This window comes from Anas platyrhynchos, chromosome W (genome assembly GCF_047663525.1).
Source record: "Anas platyrhynchos isolate ZD024472 breed Pekin duck chromosome W, IASCAAS_PekinDuck_T2T, whole genome shotgun sequence".
In the NCBI taxonomy this organism is placed as follows: domain Eukaryota; kingdom Metazoa; phylum Chordata; class Aves; order Anseriformes; family Anatidae; genus Anas; species Anas platyrhynchos.
In genome coordinates, this window is record NC_092620.1 from 11,876,824 (window position 1) to 11,903,315 (window position 26,492).

The 26,492-nt window shown below is 44.2% G+C and overlaps 1 protein-coding gene across 2 annotated transcripts in view; it reads right to left on the reverse strand.

Moving 5' to 3' along the window:
- The window catches only part of LOC101797738 (zinc finger SWIM domain-containing protein 6), a 200,382-nt gene that overhangs the window by 65,035 nt on the left and 108,855 nt on the right, over nucleotides 1-26,492 (reverse strand). For both annotated transcript variants that reach the window (XM_038169474.2, XM_038169473.2), the window contains exons 3-4: nucleotides 14,527-14,675; nucleotides 13,854-14,004 (exon numbers count right to left, since the gene is read on the reverse strand). In XM_038169474.2, coding sequence (XP_038025402.1) covers nucleotides 13,854-14,004; nucleotides 14,527-14,675 — 300 coding nt within the window. The remainder of the gene's footprint in view (nucleotides 1-13,853; nucleotides 14,005-14,526; nucleotides 14,676-26,492) is intronic.

Genomic DNA, 26,492 nt, shown 5'->3' on the forward strand with positions numbered 1-26,492 from the left:
GCGAACGGCTGCGTGGTGTTTAGCTGCCGGCCGGGTTAAACCACGACAACAGCTTTGCCAAAACATACTTTTGGTTCAATCAGCCCTCTTTTTGGAAATGTGCAGTTGTCATTCATCTTTAGTATGCTCCATATCACCAAAAATAAAACAAAACAAAGCAAAACAAAAGAGGTTTCATTACTGCTTTATACAATGCATGCCTTTCTTTACATACAGGCGTACATCAATACATTTGAATTTCTCAGTAGACATCCATACTTCTGAATTCATCGGGGAGAAAGGGACAGCATTCCTTTACACTGACCTTTAAAAATGCAAACTGAAAAACACTAAGAGGCATCCAGTCACTATATAAGGTGTTGTAATAATTACACATCCTGTGTATGAATGCATTCATGAAGCTAAATGAAGTGAGAGGAATGTATACAGACTCTCCTTAGAGATTAAGCATTGCTCTGTTTTCAGAAATCCCATTATATTTTACTCTTCTGGGTGACTGATTTCATTCCTCCCAATCTGCTTTTCAATAAAATATCATGCTTCCTTGTCAGGGATGCTGTGTAACTAAACTTGGGTCAGTGTTTCCTCATTTTCAGTACCATGCAACCAGTAGCTGAAACTTGGACTTTGCCTTGGAATTTTACATTTAATATACTTAAGATCAATATGTTCATTTGCAAAATTAAAATCTGCAAGGAACAGATTCACATCTACTTTGAAATTTCTTTGCTCTTTCCATTAATGCATATCTGTTTCTTTAAAAGTAACCCCACAAGCTTCCAGTTTAGTTGCATTTTATTGTTTCAAAGAAAATGGAACCAGGTAATCAAGATCATTCCCTTTGTGCAACAGACAACTCAGCTTCAGCACTTGCAGCACACTTGCCACTGTGTCCCATTTGAGCCTCATCAATTCAGTTACAAAAGCATCATTTTCCAGCACTGGGAGTGACAGAATAGAAACAATAATAGGAGAAAGAACCTATGACCCTTTTAAAATAGAAGGGTCACCAAAGGATTTTAAAGTGGTTTACATATTGATTTTAAACAGATATGCACTTTCACTGGGACAGCCACTTGGAAACCTCAAAGAAGGCAGTGTATATTATGTATTGATTCTTAACAAGAAGGAAAAGTGCCTTCAGAAAGACTGGCAAAGCCATCTTCCTCTTCCAGGCATAGAGAGATCTCGGTTAGAACAAAGCATAATCAGGAGTCACAATGGAGAATGCTCCAATTAAATAGTTGTTTTTATGGAATAGTGAAGAAAGGCAAAGCACTTCAATACTGCTCTCTCCTCGATAAGAACCCCAAGGAAAAGTATTCACAGTATTCAGTTGGATCCAAGTAGCAATTTTATTCATAAAAAAAATTCCTTAATGCACTCTGGTTTCTCTATATAGCCTTCAGAAAAAAAGAAAAAAATAATAAAAAAATAAAAAAGGGCTTGCTATGGGTGCTGTGTTTCTTGGAGTACAGAATCTTTCATTTTGTTCTAATTCATTATATTACTGAATTAAACTTTGATGTATTGGTCTTAAAAGTGCTTCATGCTGACTGCATTGTGTATCATAGTATAATCACTCCCCATGCATTTCACCCTAGCTGGTTCATTAATGTAATAGATTACCTGCAGCACTGATGGCAAAAGGGAATCATTGCCCTTCTGCACACTGAACTCCAAATGTGCATTATAAGTAGTATAGGTGTAACACTGGGACCAAAAAAAAACCCATCTAGTTCCTTAAGTCTTCCTTTCTCTCGCTGCATAGCTCTGCTCCAAGGGTTAAAGTCACGCATGTATTCAACTGAAACAGGTATTTACATTCTGAGATTTTATTTTAAGCTGTCATCAACTACATACTCTGATCTGTGTGTGTCAAGTAATGAAAACTGCTCTGGGCTTCCTATGTTTCAACTTCTAGCATAATAGAACTAGGAACTAACCAAGCACGTCTGTCATTTTGAATGAGCCTTTTGTTCTGGTCTTTGCTTTTTATAGTTTGCTTTATAAATTTCCATAACAGACACCCTGCCATTTTACCAAAGGGTTTCAAAAAGAACTGAAATTTGCTTGACACTGCAGTCTTCCGAAGACAGCACTTAAGTATCTGTCACATGTCCATTAAATGCCCTTCTATGCACTTCTAGTACCCTATATCCATATCTGATCACTATTGCAAGATATGAGCTATTAATCCACAAATGCAGGGGAAAGTAAAAAGCACCTGCAAATTAACCTCATTGATTAATTTCCCTAACATTCACAAAACAATGAATCCATTTGCTCACAAACAATCCATTAAAAAGTGTTGCTAATACTAGCACAAATAATACAAAAATGCTCTTTTCTGAGCATCTTATCATGTTTCTTTGCTTTTTTTTTTTTTTTAGCAGTTATCAATATTTACAGCTAGGTGGTGAACACAAAGTATACTCTTGCCCACAGAAGAGATTAGCTATCTTATCAATTATTTTAACTGGTAATTCACTCTCAGCAGTCACAATCTACTTTCAGAAACTTTGACAATTGTCAGAACAAAAGTTGGTGTGTCTACTAACTATAAATGCACTACCCTACCTCTACTTAAATTGATGAATGAATTCCTCTCACATTTAATTTTCCAAGGAAGTTGTAAAATTGTAAAGATTGAGAAGAACAAAACAAGATATTCATTAAAAAAAATGGAGGGAAATATCTCTCATTCTTCAAAAAAGTGGAGCAGCTGCAAATACTCCATTGCATAGTGGGAATAGTCAGAAAAAAATATGTCACAGAATAAAAGAATCATCTAGGTTGGAAGAGACCTCCAAGATCACCTAGGCCAACCTCTGACCTAACACTAACAAGTCCTCCACTAAACCATATCACTAAGCTCTACATCTAAACGTCTTTTAAAGACCTCCAGGGATGGTGCACTTCCCTGGGCAGCCCATTCCAATGCCGAACAACCCTCTCAGTAAAGAAGTTCTTCCTAATATCCAACCTAAAACGTCCCTGGCGCAACTTTAGCCCATTCCCCCTCGTCCTGTCACCAGGCACAAGGGAGAATAGACCAATACCCACCTCACTACAGCCTCCTTTAAGGTACCTGCAGAGAGCAATAAGGTCACCCCTGAGCCTCCTCTCCTCCGGGCTGAACAACCCCAGCTCCCTCAGCCGCTCCTCGTAAGACTTGTTCTCCAGACCCCTCACCAGCTTCGTTGCCCTTCACAGAATCACAGAATTTCTAGGTTGGAAGAGACCTCAAGATCATCGAGTCCAACCTCTGACCTAACGCTAACAGTCCCCACTAAACCTTCTCTGGACTCGCTCAAGCACCTCCATGTCCTTCTTATAGTGAGGGGCACGAAACTGAACACAGTTCTCGAGCTGCGGCCTCACCAGAGCCGAGTACAGGGGGATAATCACTTCCCTAGTCCTGCTGGCCACACTGCTTCTTATACAAGCCAGGATGCTGTTGGCCTTCTTGGCCACCTGAGCACACTGCTGGCTCATATTCAGCTGACTATCCACCAATACTCCCAGGTCCTTCTCCGCCTGGCAGCTTTCCAACCACTCCTCTCCCAGACTGTAGCTCTGCTTGGGGTTGTTGCGCCCCAGGTGCAGGACCTGGCATTTGGCCTTGTTGAACTTCATACAGTTGACCTCAGCCCATCAGTCCAGCCTATCCAGATCCTCCTGCAGAGTCTTCCTGCCCTCAAGCAGATCGACACACGCACCTAACTTGGTGTCATCTGCGAACTTACTGAGGGTGCACTCAATCCCCTCATCCAGATCATCAATAAAGATATTGAAGAGAACTGGCCCTAGTACCGAGCCCTGGGGGACGCCACTAGTGACCAGCCTCCAACTGTATTTAACCCCATTCACCAGGACTCTTTGGGCCCGGCTATCCAGCCAGTTTTTAACCCAACAAAGCGTACGCCAGTCCAAGCCACGAGCAGACAGTTTCTTTAGGAGAATACTGTGGGAAACGGTGTCAAAAGCCTTACTGAATTCAAGGTAGACCACATCCACAGCCTTTCCCTCATCCACCCAGCGCGTCACTTTGTCATAGAAGGAGATCAGGTTCGTCAAGCAGGACCTGCCTTTCATAAACTCATGCTGACTGGGCCTGATCGCCTGGTTGCCCTGCAAGTGCCACTCTCAAGATAATCTGTTCCATGAGCTTCCCTGGCACTGAAGTCAAACTAACAGGCCTATAGTTTCCCAGGTCTACCCTCTGGCCTTTCTTGTAGATGGGCGTCATGTTTGCTAGCTGCCAGTCGACTGGGACCTCCCCCAATAGCCAGGACTGTTGATAAATGATGGAAAACAGCTTGGCCAGCTCTTCCTCCTGTTCTCTCAGTACCCTCGGATGGAACCCAACCAGCCCCATCAACTTGCGTACATCTAAGTGCATTATGGCAGATGCCAGTAATCTACTGTTGGTAATGAAGGAGGAAGGAAATCACCCTCAGAAAAGACAGACAGAATTCATCTCTACAGAATGGCAGCCTGGTTTCATTCACTGGGGAAATGAAGGTGACAACAACAATTGAGACACTCCAGGGTCGTGACAGCAGTTTCTTTAAGTTATCATCCATAACTCAGGCCTTAGAGCAGCAAAACGATCTTGTGATGCTAACTCGGAAGTATTGTTAATTTAGTGCCTCCAGTAGCAAATACACTGTAATATATATTAACAGCTTATTCTGTGAAAGAGCAGATGCAGTGCATGAAGTGCAGGTATACATTTTGTAACTGTATGGCAACCACACCACGGCAGCTAAGACTAAACAAATCAACAGTAAGAAAAGGATTACCATTTAAGCAAGGACAGCCTATTGAATATGATACAGTTGTAGAGACAAATATCTAAACTATCACTCCACCTAGAAAGCTCATGATGGAGCAACATGGATGTTCCTACAGCTTTCACTTCAAGCCCAAAATGTAATATGTGCAATTGATTCATATGAACTAAGAAACTTTATTTTCTGAAGGTAACTTTAGGTAACTTTATTTTCTGAAGGTGTGGGGCATTAATACTCTCTTCAACATTAAGACAGAACATGATTCAATTAGAATTTCAGATACACAAAGTAATCATGTAAATATGGCTATGTGCCTGGCACTCAAATCTGAAAATTACAGCTTTGCCATACCATTCCAGAAATAGCACAAAATATGGGGAAAAGAGCATATTTCTGCTGTACAGCTGATCCTAAAAAGGGAAGCTTCATGCAGCTTCAGAGAAATGGTCTTGGAGCACAAAAACTGTAATGAATGCTTAACTTTAGTGATTGTTTTTCATGGCAGCCCTGAAGTAGTCACCAAATCTGGCATCAGGAAGAATTTCTCTAGGAGCATATTGGCAATAACCCTAGCTGCTTCTGTCCTTTTCTCCCCTCCCTTAAGTACTAAGCAGAGATAATCTGTTAAGAACAGCTGGCATGTCCCATTCATACAAGTTTGTCTCTCTAATCGCAAAGGGGAGGAATGCCTGAGATAGAAAAATAGATGGAGAACAGCTTCATTTAGTTAAGGTTAAAAGAATAAAACTTGGTATTTTCTAGAGATGAATATAAACTTGTATCAGAAAAAAGTCAGTGGTTTCTGAATCAAAGAAGCATTATTTAAAATTTAACAATTTAAAATGAAACATGCATATTACATGAAGTTCCTTCAAAGCAAAGACAGGCAGGAAGATATAAAGATACTTATAACAGGGAACTTCTGCTGAGTCTCTGGGAGAAAAGGAGAGTTTAAGTCTGGTGGAAGAAGGGACAGGCAACTCAGGGAGAGTACAAGGAAGTTGCTAGCATAGGCAGAGAAAAAATCAGGAAGGCTAAGGCCCAGCACGAGCTCAACCTGGCCACTATAGTTAAAGATAACAAAAATGTTTTTATAAATATATTAACGGTAAGAGGATGGTCAAGGAGAATCCCGATCCTTTCCTGGATGCAGGGGGGAACATGACTACTGAGGATAAGGAAAAGGATGAGGCTCTTAATGCCTTCTTTACATCTGTTTTTACTAGCCAGACCACTTATCCTCGGGGTACTCAGCCTCCCAAACTGAAAGTCTGGGATGGGGAGCAGAAGAAATCCCCTGTGATTCAGGTAGAAACAGTTAGAGACCTGCTACTCCACCTGGACTGTCACAAGTCCATGGGGCCAGAAAGGATTCACCCAAGGGTGTTGAGGGAGTTGGTGGATATGATTGTTGAGCCTCTTTCCATTATCTATCAGCGGTCATGGGCATCTGAAGAGGTCCCAGGTGACTAGAGACTTGATGATGTGACTCCCATCTATCAGAAGGGTCGTAAGGAGGACCCAGGGAACTACAGGCCTGTCAGCCTGACCTCTGCGCCAGGTCATGGAGCAAATTATCTTCAGTACAATCACACAGCATGTGCAAGACAACCAGGGGATCAGGCCCAGCTAGCATGGGTTCATAAAAGGCAAGTCCTGCCTGACCAACCTCATCTCCTTCTATGACCAGGTGACCTGCCTGGGGGATGAGGGAAAGGCTGTTGACACAGTCTACCTAGACTTCAGCAAGGCCTTTGACATGGTCTCCCACAGTATTCTCCTGGAGAAGCTGGCAGCCCATGGCTTAGACAGGTGCACTCTTTGCTGGACGGCCGGGCCCAGAGAGTGGTGAATGGAGTGAAATCCAGCTGGCGACTGGTCACAAGTGGAGTTCCCCAGGGGTTGGTGTTGGGGCCCATCCTCCTTAATATCTTTATTGATGATTTGGATTAGGGAATTGAGTGCACTCTCAGTAAGACTGCAGATGACACCAAGTTCGGGGAAAGATGTCAGAGGGTAGGAAGGCCTTGCAGAGGGACCTGGACAGGTTGGATCGATGGGCAGAGGCCAATGGGATGAGATTCAACATGGCTAAGTTCCAGGTCCTGCACTTTGGTCACAACAACCCCATGCACCACCACAGGCTTGGGGCACAGTGGCTGGAAAGCTGTGCAGAGGAAAAGGATCTGGGGGTGTTGGTCAATGTTTGCCTGAACATGAGCTGGCAGTGTGCCCAGGTGGCCAAGAAGGCCAATGGCATCCTGGCTTGTATCAGAAATAGTGTTTTGGGCCCCTCACTTCAAGAAAGACATCAAGGCCCTGGAGCATGTCCAGAGAAGGGCTACGAAGCTGGTGAAGGGTCTGTAACACAAGTCTTATGCAGAGCGGCTGACGGAACTGGGGTTGTTTAGTCTGGAGAAGAGGAAGCTCAGGGGAGACCTTATTGCTCTCTACAGCTACCTGAAAGGAAGTTATGGGGAGCTGGGGGTCGGCCTCTTCTCGCAGATAACCACTGATAGGACTAGAGGGAATGGCCTCAAGTTGCTCCAGGGGAGTTTTAGGTTGGAAATAAGGAGTCATTTCTTCTCAGAAAGAGTAGTCAGGCATTGGAATGGGTTGCCCAGGGAGGTGGTGGAGTCACCATCCCTGGGGGTGTTTAAAGAAAAGTTGGACCTTAGGGACATGGTTTAGTGGGTGATATTGGTGGTAGGGGGATGGTTGGACCAGATGATTTTGGAGGTCTTTTCCAACCTTAATGATTCTGTGATTCTATGGTTCTATGATTCTATAATACTGAAAATTGTAGTTCACAAAAATAAATAAATAATGATAATAACCTGATCCTGTAATCTACATGTTCACAGACTGTTGGGCTCCATCTCTGCTCCAAGCAGTAGATACTTGTGTCTTATATTCTTCTACTCGACTGCTTTCAACAGATCAAACTCCTGGGATTTAATTTAACAGTTTCAACTTTATTAATCTGTCTCAAGAGCGGCCTCACTTTGATAACAGTAGGTACTCCAATTATGGCTAGGTTTAGGGTTGACAAGTATAATTATTAATTTGTGGCAAATGAGAAGCAATAAAATGTTGCATTAAAGTTTTACAGCTTTAAAAATGTGGTCACTTTTTTCATTTAATTTGTCACTTAGCTTTTACTAAGAGGACATTTAAACTGTAGTAAAAGGCAAATGGGGCTTTTAGTTTAAATGTAATCACCATATTTAAATGATTTGTGATAGTGCAGTGTCTGAGTGAGAATGCTTGTTTCACAGTGGGCCCTGATGGTGATATGTGACATTCGTATTCAGATCCTGTATTATCCATGTGGCTAAATGCCTTTCAATTTCATTTCACATCCAGAACCCTGCAGAAAACACCAATTAACTTGCAGATCCCATTTACCAACAAAACCCAGCTTTTTCTCAATATCTGGCATCTGGCAGTGCTCAACATTCAAAACAGAGCCTTGCAGTTGTCATGATCCCTGTGCTGGGGCACAAAGTCAAATTTTCCCTTTTGATTAAAGAAATATTTTTACTTTTGTAGGCCACAAGCAACTTTTACTTAATTTTGATGTATGAATATTAAAGAATTACTGCTGTAGTAAGATTGCACGGAGCATGTTGTTCCCTCTAAACTACAAAGGTTAACTGACCTTTCCTTGAAATAAGAGATCTCAGTTCAACAGGCATCAGCAGATATTTATTTTGGCAAGGGTACTTCCAGTACCCTTGCCAAATTGCCTTGCAATTTGTCCTGGTTTCAGGTAGGATAGAGTTAATTTTCCTCCTATTAGTAGCTGGTAGGGTGCTATGTTTTGGATTTAGGATGAGAAGAATGTTGATAACACACTAATGTTTTAATTGTTGCAGAGCAGTGCTTACACTAAGCCAAGGACATTTCAGCTTCTTGCTCTGTCCTGCCAGCAGGCAGGCTAGGAGTGCAGAAGGAGCTGGGAGGGGACAGACCCAGGACAGCTGACCCAAAGTGGCCAAAGGGGTATTCCATACAATCTGACGTCATGCTGAACAATTAATATGGGGGGGCTGACCAGGGTTGGGGGACTGGCTGGGCATCAGTCAGCGGGTGGTGAGCAATTGCATTGTGCATCAATTGTTTTGTACACATTATTATTATAGTACTATTATCATTATTATTATTATTTTCCTTTCCTTTCTGCCCTAATAAACTGTTTGTATCTCAACTCACAGGCTTTCATTTCCTTCTAATTCTCTCCCCCCATCTATGAGAGTGAGGGGACAGGGTGAGCGAACGGCTGTGTGGTGCTTAGCTGCCGTCCAGGTTAAACCACAACAGTCCTTTTGGCGCCCAACGTGGGGCTCGAAGGGTTGAGATAACGACAGATCTGACCAGAGTGTGTTAAACCAAAATTGGTATAAGTGTTAGACCTGCTTAATAGTTGCTAGTCACAATGTCGATTCCTTTGATCTCATGTCTGCTGTGCCTGTTTTCCAAATTGAGTATTATAGCACATTACTTTCCGTATGTGCTCTGTGTCATGCGGTTTATCCTTTCCAGGCTCTGGTTTAAGATCATTATATTACTGTGCGGTGTAACAATGGCTTATGATATGATAAAATTGCTGGTCATGAGACTAACCTGGTATTTGTACTCAGTACTGCTGTCAACTCCATACTTTGGAAACCATATCTCATAATCTATTAACAATTACACCTATTGCCTTTTTTCGTCAGGGAGACAATCTATGGAGGGGACAGGGGGAGATATTTTTTCCCACTTGTTCACTCTCCCTTTCGCCTTCACCACCCTCTTATCCTCCGAGCTAGTTACGATAGTTCTCCAAGATGTTGAATATCCTTGGGATACTCAGACCAGCATGGTCTTGTTGTTATGTCTCCTGAATGCACTTCAGGCTTTGTTTAAGGTTAAACAACTACTTAGGAATGCCATCCAGAGATCTGTCCTGAGGCGGGATAGTTGTGAGTGGCAGGGAGTCTGGGAGGATATGGGCAGGTTTCTAGAGCAGTGGGCACCTCCAGTGTTTTGGAAATTCACCCCTAGAACAACTGCACAATCCTAAAAAACTGGTAGAATGCTTGAAAAAGGGGTGTTATCACTCTGGCAGTTCCAAAGAGACACAAATCACTGCAACGTGCTGGGGTCTGGTCTATGCCTATCAAGCTGCAGTTGATGTCACTATAACCCTAGTGACAGACCTTGCGGTCACTCCAAACCCTGCAGCCACTCCAACCCCTACGAGGGGCCCTGCGGCCTCTCCAGCTCCTGCGGCCACTCCAGCCTCTGCAGCAACTCTAACCATGGTGACAGGCTCAGTGGTTGTTCTAAACCCTGTGACGGTCCCTGCAGCTGTTCCAACCCATGTGATTGGCCCAGCAGCCGTTCAAAGCCCTATGAGGGGCCCTGTGGCTGTTCCAACCCCTGCGATGGGCCCAGCGGCTGGGTCAGGGAAATGGACTGTAGCAGTGCACGTTGCCCCTGTAACCATGATGAAACAATGGATGAGAAAGTCAGGTCGTTTAGAACGCAGAGGATCTCCTACTCAGACTGGGGAGGAAGACAATGACGAGATAGGCTACTCCGCAGTGTCTGGGCCATCACACAAACGAGATGAAGAGGAACATATCATAAAAGCATCAGTAACTACCCAAGGCCTATCCCAGCATGAGCTACGAGATATTTGAAAGGACTTTGGTCGTTGTCCAGGTGAGCACCTTGTCACCTGTTTGCTCCGGTGCTGGGACACTGGAGCCAATAGTCTGTAATTAGGGGGCAGGGAAGCCAGGTGGCTGGGATCCCTTGCTAGGAACGCAGGCACTGCCAAAGCCATTGGAAAAGGAGCACAAATCTTCACCCTCTGGTGGCATCTCCTGTCAGCTGTGAAGGAAAGGTGTCCCTGCAAGGAAGATCTTGTATGTCAACCAGGCAAATGGACCACTGTGGAGAAGGGAATCCAGTACCTGAGGGAATTAGCTGTAGGAGAGGTGATTTATGAGGCTCTAGACAACAAAGAGCTATCCAAAGATCGAGATGAAGTCAAGTGTACAGCACCCATGTGGCAGAATTTTGTACTGAGTGCACCATCATCATATGCCAGCTCACTGGCAGTAATGACCTCGAAAGACCATGAGGAACCCATGGTGGATGAAGTGGCTAAACAACTCCGGCGGTACCAAGAAAGTCTCTCCTCTTCCTTACAGGCCTGCATCTCAGCTGTGGAAAAACTTTCTCAAGAGTTCCACCAACTAAAAGAGAATACTTTGGAGAAACTTTCTGAAGTTTCCAACCAACTCAGAGAGAATTTATTGTCTTCCCCACCTGTACAATCCAGTGTCTCAGCTATCAGGGTCAAGCATCCTTCTGTTCAAGGAAGAAGATTTTGTGGGTACACAGGTGCTACCTGTGCCACCCTGTGGTTTTACCTACATGATCATGGAGAGGACATGAGAAAATGGGATGGAAAATCTACCCCAACCCTAGAGGCATGGATACTTGAGATGCAAAAAAAAAACAGTGACAAAAGGGAGGTTTCTCTGAGAAACTTGCTGTTTCTAGCAGGCAGTCCCCCAGACACAGTAATGAATATTATGACCAGGATCAGAGGGGCCCTGCCTCAAGCCAGCAGAGGAAAGGGAAAATTGAATTTATTGGACTGTGTGGATTCGATGGCCTGGCATGTCAGACCCAAGGCTTTAGTAGACACAGGTGCACAGTGTACTGTAATACCATCAAGCTTATAAAGGGCCAGAACCCATCTGTATTTCTGGAGGGACAGGGGGATCCCAGCAGTTAACTGTATTGGAGCCTGAAGTAAGTCTAACTGGGAATGAGTGGCAAAAGCACCGTAGTGTGACTGGCCCAGATGCTCCGTGTATCCTTGCCATAGACTGTCTTAGAAGAGGATATTTCAAGGACCCAAAAGGGTTCTGGTGGGCTTTTGGCATAGCTGCCTTAGAGACAGAGGGCATTAAACACTTGTCTACCTTGCCCAGTCTCTCAGAGGACCCTTCTGTTGTGGGGTTGCTGAGGGTCGAAGAACAGCAGGTGTCAATCGCTACCACAACTGTGCACCAGCGGCAATATCGCACCAACCGAGACTCCCTGATTCCCATCCATAAGCTGGTTCGTCAGCTAGACTGCCAAGGAGTGATCAGCAAGACTCATTCACCTTTTAATAGTCCCATATGGCCAGTGTGAAAGTCTAATGCTTCAGTGAACAATTGCTGAACAATTAATATGGGCGTTGGCCAGGGTGGGGGGATGGGCTGCTCAGGGTTAGGCTGGGCATCGGTCAGCGGGTGGTGAGCAATTGCACTGTGCATCTCTTGTTTGTACACATTATTACTAGTAGTACTATTGTCATCATTATTATTATTTTCCCTTCTTTTCTGTCCTAATAAACTGTCTTTACTCACAGGCTTTCATTTCTATCTAATTCTTTCCCCCCTTCCCAGTGAGCAAGTAGGGAGGGTTATCAAACGTCTGTGTGGTGCTTAGCTGCCGGCCAGGTTAAACCACAACAGAGGTCTATAATCTCAAGTAGACAGACTTTAGCTTAATGCTTCATTTAGCATGAACATAATTTATGCTAACATTATATCTAGTCTTAGCCCCACTAGACATTGTACTATCAGTCATGGTCATGTGCACTTTACAAGTGCAAAGTTCAAAAGTTTTGCTTTTGACTTTTCCTTTCTAAAGGAAGGGATTATTTTTGCATTGATTTAATTTCATTTATCTTAATTTTGCACCTTTAAAATGTACCAAGACCATTATGAGTTTTGGCTCTGTTCTCCACAATGTTTATGATCCCATGGGGCATCATCTGCAAGTTTTTAATATGTATTTACATATATATATAAATATATATATATGCATCTTCCATGCCACATATATCAGGAATAGATATGTTGGCCAGAACACATCTCAGGGCAAGCTCCTCTAAGCGTAGACTTGAAGTGTCTTTCCAGATTGAATGAAAGTGCAGGTAACTAATAGAAGTTCTATGAACCACAAGGCAATTTCATCTAGACTGTGTGTCTTCAGCTTCCTCTGAGAAAGCCTCTAAGACAGCATCCAAAACCTTACTACAGCTAAGATACGCCACATTAATCCCTTCAATGCACAGTCAGTTAATTATCTTTTAGAGAAACAAATTAGATTTACCATGCATTTTAAATATTTCAGGTTGTCTTTTATCACTGTCTTCTACATGATTATACATTAACTGGATAGTAGTTTGGTCTGGTACCTTACACTCTATGAATGCAATGCTGGTGGTTACTTTATTATTAATATAATTGTTCTCATTTACTTACCGTCCTTTAAAATGTTGGTGACGTTTACCTTCAGGTTATTTTTGTTTCTCCTTCCTATCACAAATTTGTATACATTTTGAGAACTTCTGAAGCAGTTAAAAACAGTTCAAAACTGTGCCATTGAGTTTTGGAACACTTTAAAGCAAGTGCCCTCAGACTTCACCAGTTTAAATATTTCTTGCCCATTTCAGCCTGCATTCCTCTCTATGTTGTACAAGTCATTTAACTGATCACAACTGACCTTTCTTGTAGAGCAGTGTTAATTGGTTTAGCCCTCTATTATTTGATCTCCTTCCCTGCTATGTAATGGACCTTTGCTTTCTCTTGTTGAAATCTTCTCATACTCTTAATGAATCTCCTCTTTTTGCCTTCTATTTCCCTCTACTTTCAAAATTACCTTAACCTTTCCAGTTTAGCACTGTGGTTTATATACTTACCCTCAGTTTTGTACATTTCCACTTTTTGTTTTATTCTTTTTAGATCCTCAGGTTACTTACAACCTACTGCAATTGCACTTGTTTCACACCATGCTTCTGAGAGGACTGCAATTGTCTCATTTAAGTAGATCAGAAATTCAGTTTCATCCAACCTTAACTGAACAAACAAAACTGCAGAAGACTCTAACCAGTTTTACCTAGTACCATGAAAGTTTCTCTCCACCCCCAAATATGCAATTGTTTCTTCATTATACACATGAAGACCTAGATGATTTTGAAGTTTGGTCATTTACCAAGTTCATCCCAGAGCTGCCTATACTTGTCAGTCATTGCAGTTCCTTGTTGTCTCCAAAGTGACAGACGAGGGTCAGCCATGAACTGTTCTGTTATCAATGTCAACATGCGAGCTCCATTTGAATCTCTCATCTTTAGCATCTCTCGAACCTAGGAAACAAGCCTTTTAATACAAGCTTGGAAAAAAAAAAACACACCACAGTACAAACAACATGCTGCAGTGATAAACATTCAACCTCTCTGTTAAATAAGAAATATGATTAATATATATGAAGTGAAATTTTTAAGTAGAAAAAGTCTGCCTTCTCAATTTTAACAATGATTTTTGATTTCAGTATCACACTGCAATTCTTCAAACACACGTCCACAAGTGATCCACAGGTGCATTATGCAAGCTACTGCAAGACTATTATTTCTATAGGTTTCGCTGACATTTTGGGGTGTGCAAATCTACAGATGTTTGAAATATTATTTCATATCCATAAACTGATCTCAAGATGCACCAGATTGTGGGCCACTGTTGTACAACAGCTCATTATTAACTTGTCATCACATTCACAAGGCTTTGTATTGTTTTAGAACAACAGAACTTGGAGTAAGACACTAACAAGTACAGACTGGCTGGAGGAATGGGGGAGACAAAAAAAGGAAGGTTTAGAATACTCAACACACCTTTGCAAAAAGCAAATTGAGCTGCTTCCCTGATCCATGGTATCCGCCCTGGGAGAGGAAGAGTTTAACTTGTTCTTGGACCTGTTCCTCATCCAAATGCCAGCAGTTTTCATCATCTGTGCTAGCACCTGCTGTTGGGTCAGGAGCACCTGAAAACAGCAAGAAAAGAAATCATTATGTTCTACATAAAGATAATTTTCAAGATGTTAGAAATTGAATCACATTACAAAACTTATCACCTTTAAATCCCAGCCTATGTTACCTCTGTAGCCAATACTAAAAGGATACTGGAGGAAAGGAAAATTATATGAACAGATTTGAAAATGCTTGCTTTCAAAGAAGTCCTGAGAACTTGAAAAGTAAAGACAGCTACAGCTCTTCAGATGTATAGAAATTAAACATTGATTCTATTGATTTAAGCCTTCATTTCACAATTGCAGCTCTGACATGTAGGTGAACATTTTCAGCAGTTGCAGGGAATGGTGGTATGAAAATTCAATGAAAACATAACTGGAAGATTTAAAAGTTCAGAGGGATGACTTGTCTACAAGTCCAAAAAAATCTTCCAGCTCAGCAACTTCCTACACTTTTTCCAACTTCAGAAACTACAACTGGGAATGCTGCACTGCTGTCCTCACACATATATACTTATGTGAGATATGTTCATCTGATTCGTGTCAGTATGGAACAGTGCTAGGGCCGCATGGTATGATGAATGTGACCTTCTGTCATACATCCCCTTGTATAACCACAAGTCTAAGAAAAACAGAGTGGTTAATGTATATAGTTCCTGTATCTTGCAAAGGAATGTTTTAGCAATTCGTGTCAATAGAGAGCTTGAAGGGAAATGTATTTGTAAGTTTTTCCTTGAAGTCTCTGATATCTGGGGGCGTTCAGAATAACTGCTAACTATTATGACTATTGCATGGGACACTATGCAAGTCTCTGCTATCTGGCCAGGAGATTAAGAGATGGGGAGAGTTGAAGAACAAGTAAAAGACAAAGCTTGCAGGGGATTTTGCACAAGTGTCTGACATACAGCCAAGTTGGACAAAGGAGAAGGACAAGAGGGAGGAAGACTATGAGCCTTCAGCACGAGAGAACCCCAGAGACCCCCAGAGGGACCACCGGAGACTGATACGCATGCTCCAGTAGGAGGGTTTGGATTCCGGAAACTAATTATAATAACCCTGTTTTTTTCTAGAAGTAGTAATGAATATGTATCAGCCTAGGAGCATAAAAATCAGCTGCTTGATGTAACTGGTGTGCGTCTTGGTGGAGCAGAGACTCCCGGCGCACCCAGCGCTGTTTGCTTACCTCTATTCCTTTAATAAATTGTAAACTTTGATTATAGTCCTATTTTGAAGACTGAGCCATTTATTACACTTAGATTAATAAGAAATTGTATCTTTGAAGATGTGAAAGAACTCTCCTGCCTTCCACAAGAACCATAAGAGTGTCTCAGAAGACAGGAATCAAGTCAAAAACAAAAACAAAACAATAAAATTAAAAAAAAATAAATAAAACAAGGAATGAAAAAAATCCTCTTCTATGAGTGCTTCCATCTTTACTGTGCTAGTTTTAAGGGACTTTCAACTCAATCAGGTACATGGAACACATGCTGATAAGTCTTCAGTTGCAAAGAATGAGATTAAAAGGGAAATCAAGCCACATAAGAAAGAGTAATGCAGCTGTTGCACAGACCCAGGTTTGTAGTATCACCTTGAAAATAGCTTAAATATTTCATTGCTCTAAAACACAGAGAAAAGACCTCTGAATATGAATTATATAAAAGCACTGATATACAAAATACACTTATATTTATCCCTCACTTCAGTGGAGATTTATCTTTAAATAATGTTAAAAAGCCCAAGATTCCTCGGCTAAGCTTCCCTATTTAGGTAAAAACAAACAAACAAACAAAAAAAAAAAAACCAAAACATTCCTTCTGGAGAACAAGTCTTATGAGGAGTGGCTGAGGGAGCTGGGGTGATTTAGCCTGGAGAAAAGGAGGCTTGGGAGAGACCTTTTCGCCCTCTATAATTACTTTAAAGGAGGCTATAGCAAGGTGGGGATGGGTATCTTCTCCCAAATACCAAGTGATAAAACAAGAGGAAATGGCCCTAAGCTGCACCAGGAGAGTTTTAGGTTGGATATTAGGAAGAATTTCTTCACTGAAAGGGTTGTGATGCATTGGAACACCTAGCACCAGCTAGGGTTGTAATTCACTGATCCTCAACACCCTTGGCAGCCTTCAGCAGTAGCCACAGAATAATGAGGTTTGGAGTCTGAATGGGCGTAAGTCCAACATCCTGTCCCAGCCCCAGCAGCAGCTGGGTGTTCCTCCAGTGCCACTGGGGAAGCCTCAGCTCCCACTGCCCATGTCACTCATTTTGGGGCCCACACACACCATTGTCTCCACGTCTCTCAACCAGGCACTTTTTCCAGATTGTTGCATTCATTTACAATAAGGTGAATGCTCCTTGACTGAGCCTAGCTCTTCTCCCACTCACACAAGCTTCACTCTTGAGCGATGGACAGGATTTCTAAACTGCAACTTTTCTTCTGAAAAGATAAGACCAGGATATTAGGGGAGAAACTGCAACAGGATTACCGGAGGGCACTGACTTAAGATCTGAGAAATTAAATCCTAACAGTAACTGGCAGGAAGGGTCAAGCTCTGAAGGTTCGGTCCAAAGACAGTGGCTTTGCTCCAGGTCCAGCATGGCCCTGGATGGATACCACAAGGCTTTCAATGAAGGATGGCTTGGAGGCTGGCAGTCCTGAATATCATCTCTGCAACACAATTTGGTACCAAGAGTAAATCTCTTTCCTCACTTACAAACTGGGGATAAATATTACTTATGTGCTTAAGAAGGGTGTCATGAGGATAAACTAGCTCACATTTGAACTATGAAAGTGAGAAGCACTGTATAATTACGCTAAATATTAAAACCTGTAATTAAACTGTGTCAGTTTCTAGACATATTAATCTCCCTCCAACCTCTGGCTTTATAAACGTCTGCCATGACTGGTCTTTGAAATAGGTTTTATGTGATGTATTTAAAGACAGTTAAATAAAATAAATAATTTGTACTCAGTGTATAGATACAGCCAGACATATTTACTCATGCTCCTTTACTAAAATTAAAACAACCATACAACCTTAGCAATCAAAGCAGGAATACCATGAGCAATTGTTTGTAACACTGAACACCCAAATAAAATTTGAAAACAGGGGTAACAAACTTTTATATTTATGGCTATAAAAGGCTACATGTTAAATATAATCAACTTCCAAGTTCTAAGAATCAAAAGCTTTTAAAATTAAACACTGATGATTTACATATCAATATTAAGTGCAACTGCTTTCAAAATGAGCAACCGCATTCAAGAACTGGTGTTGTATATGGAAAAAAAAAACTCAAAATTTGTCCTGGTTTTGGCTGGGATAGAGTTAATTTTCCTCCTAGTACCTTGTAGGGTGCTGTGTTTTGCATTCAGGGTGAGAATAATGTTGATAATACGCTGATGTTTTAGTTGCTGCAGAGCAGTGCTTACACTAAGATGAGGACTTTTCAGCTTCTCATGCTACCCTGCCTGCGAGGAGGCTGTGGGTGCACAAGAAGCTGAGAGGGGACAGAGCCATGACAGCTGACCCAAACTGTGCAAAGGGATATTCCATACCACATGGTGTTGTGATAAATTAGTGGGGGTTTGTTCATTGTCTTTGAGGAATTTGGAGAATCTGATGAGGAGATAAGGTTGTACAATTTAATGGCCTTGATAAGGGGGAGGATTAAGCAAGCAGATAGCAGGATGGGGTGTTGGGTAAACCAGACTCTGTGAAATTCCTTATCACAAGACATCCTTTTTGCCGCTTTCACTTCCCCCACCTGAACACGAAGCAGAGGAACAACGACCCCCCTCTCAACAATAGACTGCGCAGCCTCAGCCAGTTCAACAAGTCCTGATAAGCCGGAATTCGACTGCTATAAAACAGCAACCCTGGAAAGGGAAGTTGCATGCTGTTGCGGAGCGGAGACTCCCCAGCCGCCCAGCGCTGTTTTGCTTGTGTCTGCTTACTTGATTAATAAAATAATTTCAATAGACCAGTAAATTGTGTGGTCTAATTTATAACAGTGTCATGCTGAACAATTAGTATGGGGTGGCTGGCTGGGGGAGGCGACGGGGGACACCACTGCTTGGGGTCTGGCTGGGCTTCAATCAGTTAGTGGCTGGTGAGCAACTGCATTGTGCATCACTTGCTTTTATATTCTTTATTATTATTATTATTATCATCATCATTATTATCAAAATCATTATTTTTTCCCTTCCTTTTCTGTCATATTAAACTGTCTATCTCAACCCACAAGTTTTTTCATTGTTTTTTTCCCCAGTTCTCTCCCCATCCCACTGGTTGGGGGGGGGAGGTGACCGAATGGCTGTGTGGTGCTTAGCTGTCTGCCAGGTTAAACCACTACAGTCCTTTTGGCATGAAGGGTTGAGATAACAACAGATTTGACCAGAGCATGTTAAAAGGAAATTGTTATAAGCATTAGATCAGTTTAATAACTGCTGATCACAATGTTGATTTTTTTGATCTCAAGGTTGTTGTGCTTGGTCTCAGCATTGTGTTGTATAGCACATTACTTACTGTACGCATTTCCTGTCATGCTGTTTATCATCTTATGTCTATCATCTTATCATTGCTTGTATCAGAAACAGTGTGACCAGCAGGGCTAGGGAGGTGATCGTCCCCCTGTACTCGGCTCTGGTGAGGCCGCACCTCGAGTACTGTGTTCAGTTTTGGGCCCCTCGCTACAAGAAGGACATCGAGGGGCTTGAGCGGGTCCAGAGAAAGGCAAAAAAGCTGGTGAGGGGTCTGGAGAACAAGTCCTACGAGGAGCGGCTGAAGGAGCTGGGCTTGTTCAGCCTGGAAAAGAGGAGGCTCAGGGGCGACCTTATCGCTCTCTACAGGTACCTTAAAGGAGGCTGTAGTGAGGTGGGGGTTGGCCTGTTCTCCCACACAGGACGAGGGGGAACGGGCTAAAGTTGCGCCAGGGGAGTTTTAGGTTGGATGTTAGGAAGAACTTCTTTACCGAAAGGGTTGTTAGACATTGGAACAGGCTGCCCAGGGAAGTGGTGGAGTCACCGTCCCTGGAAGTCTTTAAAAGATGTTTAGATGTAGAGCTTAGGGATATGGTTTAGTGGGGACTGTTAGTGTTAGGTTAGAGGTTGAACTCAATGATCTTGAGGTCTCTTCCAACCTAGAAATTCTGTGATTCTGTGATCTCTAGGGGATAATTTAAGGTTATCATTTTGTTGTACTATGTAACACTGGCATATAATATGATAAAATTACTGGTCATAAAACTAATCTGTTATTTGTACTCAGCATTGCCGTCACCTCCATACTTCAGGAACCCTCTCTTGGAAACTATTAATAATTACAATCTTTACCTTTTCTCCTCAGGGAGCCAATCTATGGAGGGACAAGGGGGGATACTTTCCACCACTTTTTCACCCCTCCCCCCTTTCTCCTTCTCCTCCAGGCCAGTTACAATAGATCTTTAAAACTTTGAATATCCATGGGATGTTCAAACGAGCATGTTTTTGTTGTTTGTCTCCTGAACCCTGAGAGCATGTTTTTGTTGTTTGTCTCCTGAACCCTGAACGTGTCTGGTTCTGTTTAATGTTAAACAACTATTTAAGAATGACATCCAGAGATCTGCCCGGAGGCAGGATAGTTAGGAGTGACAGGGAGCGTGCGATGTGAGAATGTGGGCAGGCACCTAGAACTGTTAGCACCTCCAATGCTTTGGAACTTCACCCCTGAACAAGTGCAAAATCCTAAAAAAAATGGCAGAATGCTTGAAAAAGGTATGGCATCACCCTAGGAATTCCAAAGAGACACAAATATCTGTGGTGTGCTGGGCCTTGACCTATATTTAATGAGCCACAGTCAACACAACTCCAATCCCTGCAATGTGCCCTGTGGTAACACCAACCCATGTGATGGGCCCTGCAGGCACTTTGACACCTGCAATAGACTCTGCATCCATTTCAACCTCTGTGACGGGCCCTGTGGCCACTACAACCCCCACACCAGACTCTGCAGCGACTCCAACCCCTCTGACAGGCCCTGCAACTATTCCAACTCTTGTAAAAGTCCCTGCAGCAACTTCAACCCCTGTGATGGATCCTGCAGCTACTCCAACCACCATGACAGACTCTGTGGCCACTCTAACCCCTGTGACAAGCCATGTGGCCACTCCAACCCCTGCAATGGGCTCTGCGGCCACTCCAACCCCTGCAAAAGATCCTGCTGCCACTCAAATCTCTGTGATGGGCCCAATGGTTGGGCCAGTTGTCGTGGTTTAACCCGGCCGGCAGCTAAACACCACGCAGCCGTTCGCTCACCCTCCCCCCTCCCTCTCTGGGACGGGGGAGAGAAATGGAAAGTGAAGCCCGTGAGTTGAGATAAAGACAGTTTAATAAGACAGGAAAATAATAATAACAAAAAAAAAATAATAACAATAATAATAATAATAATACAATGGTGATAATAGGAAAGTAATAATAATATGTACAAACAAGTGATGCACAATGCAATTGCTCACCACTCGCTGACCAATGCCCAGCCTAACCCCGAGCAGTCCAGCCCCCTCCCCCCGGCTAGCCACCCCTATATATTGTTTAGCATGACGTCAGATGGTATGGAATACCCCTTTGGCTAGTTTGGGTCACCTGTCCTGGGTCTGTCCCCTCCCAGCTCTTACTGCACCCCCAGCCTGCCCGTTGGCAGGACAGAGCAAAAGGCTGAGATGTCCTTGGCTTGGTATAAGCACTGCTCTGCAACAATTAAAGCGTCGGGGTGTTATCAGCACTCTTCTCATCCTAAGCCAAAACACAGCATTCCACCAGCTACTAGGAAGAAAATTAATTCTGTTCTAACTGAAACCAGGACATCTATCCACCCCTTATTCCATACCATTTATGTCATGCTCAGGTTACACTCTTTTCCATACATTCTAATTAGTCACCTATAGTAATCATGGTAGTGATAACATACAGTATAATATACTAATTAACATGGTACAATTCAGTTCATGGGCTATTCTCACCCAGTATTAAATCTCCTTGAGGTACACACCGGACCTCTCCGTTCTTTTGCATCACCCACCAAGTGTATCCAGGTCCCTGAGCGAAAACAATTCCACGAATAGGTTTGCCTTTTCCTGACGCAGGAGTAGCCCAGACTGTTTTACCCAGCATATTTCTTACATGCACTACAGGAACTTTATCCCCTTCTACAGTACGTAACAGGTTTGATTGGGCAGGTCCAGCTCGGTTGGTAGATCCCCTAGTATTGACTAACCAGGTGGCCTTTGCCAAATGCGTATCCCAGTTTTTGAACGTCCCAGCGCCCATTGCTTTCAATGTAGTCTTTAACAGGCCATTGTATCGTTCAACTTTCCCGAAGGCTGGTGCATGATAGGGGATGTGATACACCCACTCAATACCATGTTCTTTGGCCCAAGTGTCTATAAGGTTGTTTCGGAAGTGAGTCCCATTGTCTGACTCTATTCTTTCTGGGGTGCCATGTCACCATAGGACTTGCTTTTCAAGGCCCAGGATGGTGTTCCGGGTGGTAGCATGAGGCACAGGATATGTTTCCAGCCATCCGGTGGTTGCTTCCACCATTGTAAGTACGTGGCGCTTGCCATTGCGGATTTGAGGGAGTGTGATGTAATCAATCTGCCAGGCCTCTCCTTTTTTATATTTCAGCCATCGTCCTCCATACCAAAGAGGCTTTGACCGTTTGGCTTGCTTGATTGCAGCACATGTTTCACAATCATGAATAGCCTGTGCTATAGCGTCCATGGTCAGGTCCACCCCTCGATCACGAGCCCATCTGTATGTTGCATCTCTACCTTGATGGCCTGAGGTGTCATGGGCCCATCGGGCTATAAGTAATTCACCTTTATGCTGCCAATCCAAGCCCACCTGAGCTACTTCATTCTTAGCAGCCTGATCTACCTGCTGGTTGTTTTGATGTTCTTCAGTAGCCCGATTCTTGGGCACATGAGCATCTACGTGGCGTACTTTCACAGCCAGGTTCTCTACCCGAGCAGCAATTTCTTGCCACAATGCAGCAGCCCAGATGGGTTTGCCCCTACGCTGCCAGTTGTTTTGCTTCCATTGCTGTAACCATCCCCACAGAGCATTTGCTACCATCCATGAATCGGTGTAGAGATAGAGAACTGGCCATTTTTCTCGTTCAGCAATGTCTAAAGCCAGCTGAATGGCTTTCACTTCTGCAAACTGACTCGATTCACCTTCTCCCTCAGCAGCTTCTGCAACTCGTCGCGTAGGACTCCATACAGCAGCCTTCCATCTCCGATGCTTCCCCACAATACGACAGGACCCATCAGTGAACAGGGCATATTTCTTTTCATTCTCTGGTAACTGGTTGTACAGCGGGGCTTCTTCAGCACGACCCACCTCCTCCTCTGATGATATCCCAAAGTATTTGCCTTCTGGCCAGTCCATGATCACTTCCAATATTCCTGAGCGACTGGGGTTTCCTATTCGAGCCCGCTGAGTAATCAGTGCAACCCACTTGCTCCATGTAGCATCAGTTGCATGATGCGTAGAGGGGACCCTTCCCTTGAACATCGAGCCCAGTGCCGGCAATCGGGGTGCTAGGAGGAGCTGCGCTTCAGTACCGACCACCTCCGAAGCAGATCAAACTCCTTCATAGGCTGCCAATATCTCCTTTTCAGTTGGAGTATAGCGGGCCTCAGATCCTCTGACTCCAAAACCCCAGGGGCCAACCTCGAGTTTCCCCAGGTTCTTTCTGCCAGAGGCTCCAGGTGGGGCCGTTCTCCCCGGCTGCAGTGTAGAGCACATTCTTTACATCTGGTCCTGTTCAGACTGGCCCAAGGGCTACTGCATGGACTATTTCCTGCTTGATTTGTTCAAAGGCTTGTCGTTGTTCAGGGCCCCATTCAAACTCATTCTTCTTACAGGTTACTTGGTAGAGCGGGTTTACAATCAGACTGTAATTTGGGATGTGCATTCTCCAAAACCCCACAACACCTAGGAAAGTCTGTGTTTCCTCTTTGTTAGTTGGTGGAGACATAGCTGTTATTTTGTTGATCACATCCATTGGGATTTGACGACGTCCATCTTGCCATTTTATTCCTAAAAACTGGATCTCTCGTGCAGGTCCTTTGACTTTATTTTGTTTTATGGCAAAACCGGCCTTCAGAAGGATTTGGACTATTTTCTTCCCTTTCTCGAAAACTTCCTCTGCTGTGTCACCCCACACAATAATGTCATCGATGTACTGCAGGTGTTCAGGAGCTTCCCCCTGCTCTAGCGCAGACTGGATCAGCCCATGGCAAATGGTAGGGCTGTGTTTCCACCCCTGGGGCAGCCGATTCCAAGTATATTGGACTCCCCTCCAAGTGAAGGCAAATTGTGGCCTGCACTCTGCTGCTAGAGGGATGGAGAAAAATGCATTAGCGATATCAATTGTGGCGTACCACTTGGCTGCCTTCGACTCAAGTTCGTACTGAAGTTCCAGCATGTCTGGCACTGCAGCACTCAGTGGTGGCGTGACTTCGTTCAGGCCACGATAGTCCACTGTTAGTCTCCACTCGCCATTAGACTTTCGCACTGGCCATATGGGACTATTGAAAGGTGAATGGGTATTGCTGATCACTCCTTGGCTCTCCAATTGACGAATTAGTTTATGGATGGGAATCAGGGAGTCTCGGTTAGTGCGATATTGCCGCCGGTGCACAGTTGTGGTAGCGATTGGCACTTGCTGTTCTTCGACCCTCAGCAACCCCACAACAGAGGGGTCCTCTGAGAGACCAGGCAAGGTAGACAAGTGTTTAATGCCCTCTGTCTCTAAGGCAGCTATACCAAAAGCCCACCGGAACCCTTTTGGGTCCTTGCAATATCCTCTTCTAAGATAGTCTATGCCAAGGATACATGGAGCATCCGGGCCAGTCACAATGCGGTGCTTTTCCCACTCATTCCCAGTCAGACTCACTTCAGCCTCCAATACAGTCAACTGCTGAGATCCCCCTGTCACTCCACAAATATAGATGGGCTCTGGTCCTTTATAGCTCGATGGCATTATAGTACATTGTGCACCGGTGTCTACTAAAGCCTTATACTTCTGTGCGTCTGACGTGCCAGGCCATCGAATCCACACAGTCCAATAAACTCGATTGTCCCTTTCCTCCCCCTGGCTGGAGGCAGGGCCCCCCTAATCCTGGTCAGAATCTTCTTCGTTTCTGTGTTTGAAGGACTGACTGCTGGAAGTTGGAGCAGCAAACTTTTCAGAGAATCCCTTTTTCCGGATTGTTTTCTTTTGCAACTCACGTACCCGTGCCTCTAGGGTCGCGGTAGATTTTCCATCCCATTTTCTCATGTCCTCTCCATGGTCTCGTAAGTAAAACCACAGGGTAGCACGGGGTGAGTACCCACCATATCGTCTTCCTTGTGTGGGTGAACGCCTACCCCTGACAGCTGAGACACTGCTTTGTACAGGTGCGGAGGAGAATAATCTCTCTTCAAGTTGGTGAAACTTTTCAGAAAGTTTCTCCCAAGTGTTCTCTTTCGGTCGTTGGACACTGGTTGGTTCAGGTTGGGGGGAAGATAGATTCTCTTTAAGTTGGTGGACCTCTTCAGAAAGTTTCTCCACAGCTGAGACGCAGGCCTGTAAGGAAGAGGAAAGACTTTCTTCGTACTGTTTAGCCACTTCATCCACTGTGGGTTCCTCATCCTCTTTCCAGGCCATTATTGCCAATGAGCTGGCATATGATGATGGTGCACTCCGTACAAACTTCCGCCACATGGGTCATGTACACTTGACTTCATCTGGATCTTTGGATGTTTGTCTCTGGTCTGGATCCTCATAAATCACTTCCCGTACGGCTAATTCCCTCAGGTACTGGATTCCCTTCTCCATAGTGGTCCACTTGCCTGGTAGACATAAAAGTTCTTCCTTGAAGGGATACCTTTCCCTCACAGCTGAGAGGAGACGCCTCCAGAGGCTGGTGGATTGTGCTCCATCTGCAATTGCTTTGTCAATGCCGGCGTCTCGAGCAAGGGATCCCAACCGTCTGGCTTCCCTGCCGTCTAATTCCACATAATTGGCTCCAGAGTCCCAGCACCGGAGCAGCCAGGTGACAAGCTGCTCACCTATACAGCGACCAAAATCTTTTCGCACATCTCGTAGCTCGCGCTCGTTTAGGCTTCGGGTAGTTACTGTTGATTTTTCGACATCCTCATCTTCCTCCTCCTGAATCCTTGATGGCCCAGTGTCGTCGTCATCTTCGTCATCTCTATACCTAGTTTTGGCAGAAGCCTTACCTGGATTGGCAGAAGACTCTCTGCGTTCTAAACGACCTGAATCTCTATACCATTTTTTCACCTTCTCTACAGGGGCAGCTTGCACTGCTACTGCTCGTTTCTCTGACTTTGTTACAGGGTCTGGCACAGGGGTTGGAATGCCCTCTGCAGGGTCAACTTGCACTGCTACAGCTCGTTTCTCTGACCCCGTTACAGGGTCTGCCACAGTGGTTGGAATACCCTCTGCAGGATCAACTTGCACTGCTACAGCTCGTTTCTCTGACACAGCCACAGGAGCTGGAGCGGCTGCAGGAGCTGGAGCAGTTGCAGGAACCGGAGCTGGAGCGGCTGCAGGAGCTGGAGCTGGAGCAGTTGCAGGAGCTGGGACTGGAGTAGCGGCAGGAGCTGGGACTGGAGCGACTGCAGGAGCTGGAACTGGAGCACTTGCAGGAGCTGGGACTGGAGCACTTGCAGGAGCTGGGACTGGAGCGACTGCAGGAGCTGGGACTGGAGCGGCTGCAGGAGCTGGAACTGGAGCGGCTGCAGGAGCTGGAGCTGGAGCAGTTGCAGGAGCTGGGACTGGAGCGGCT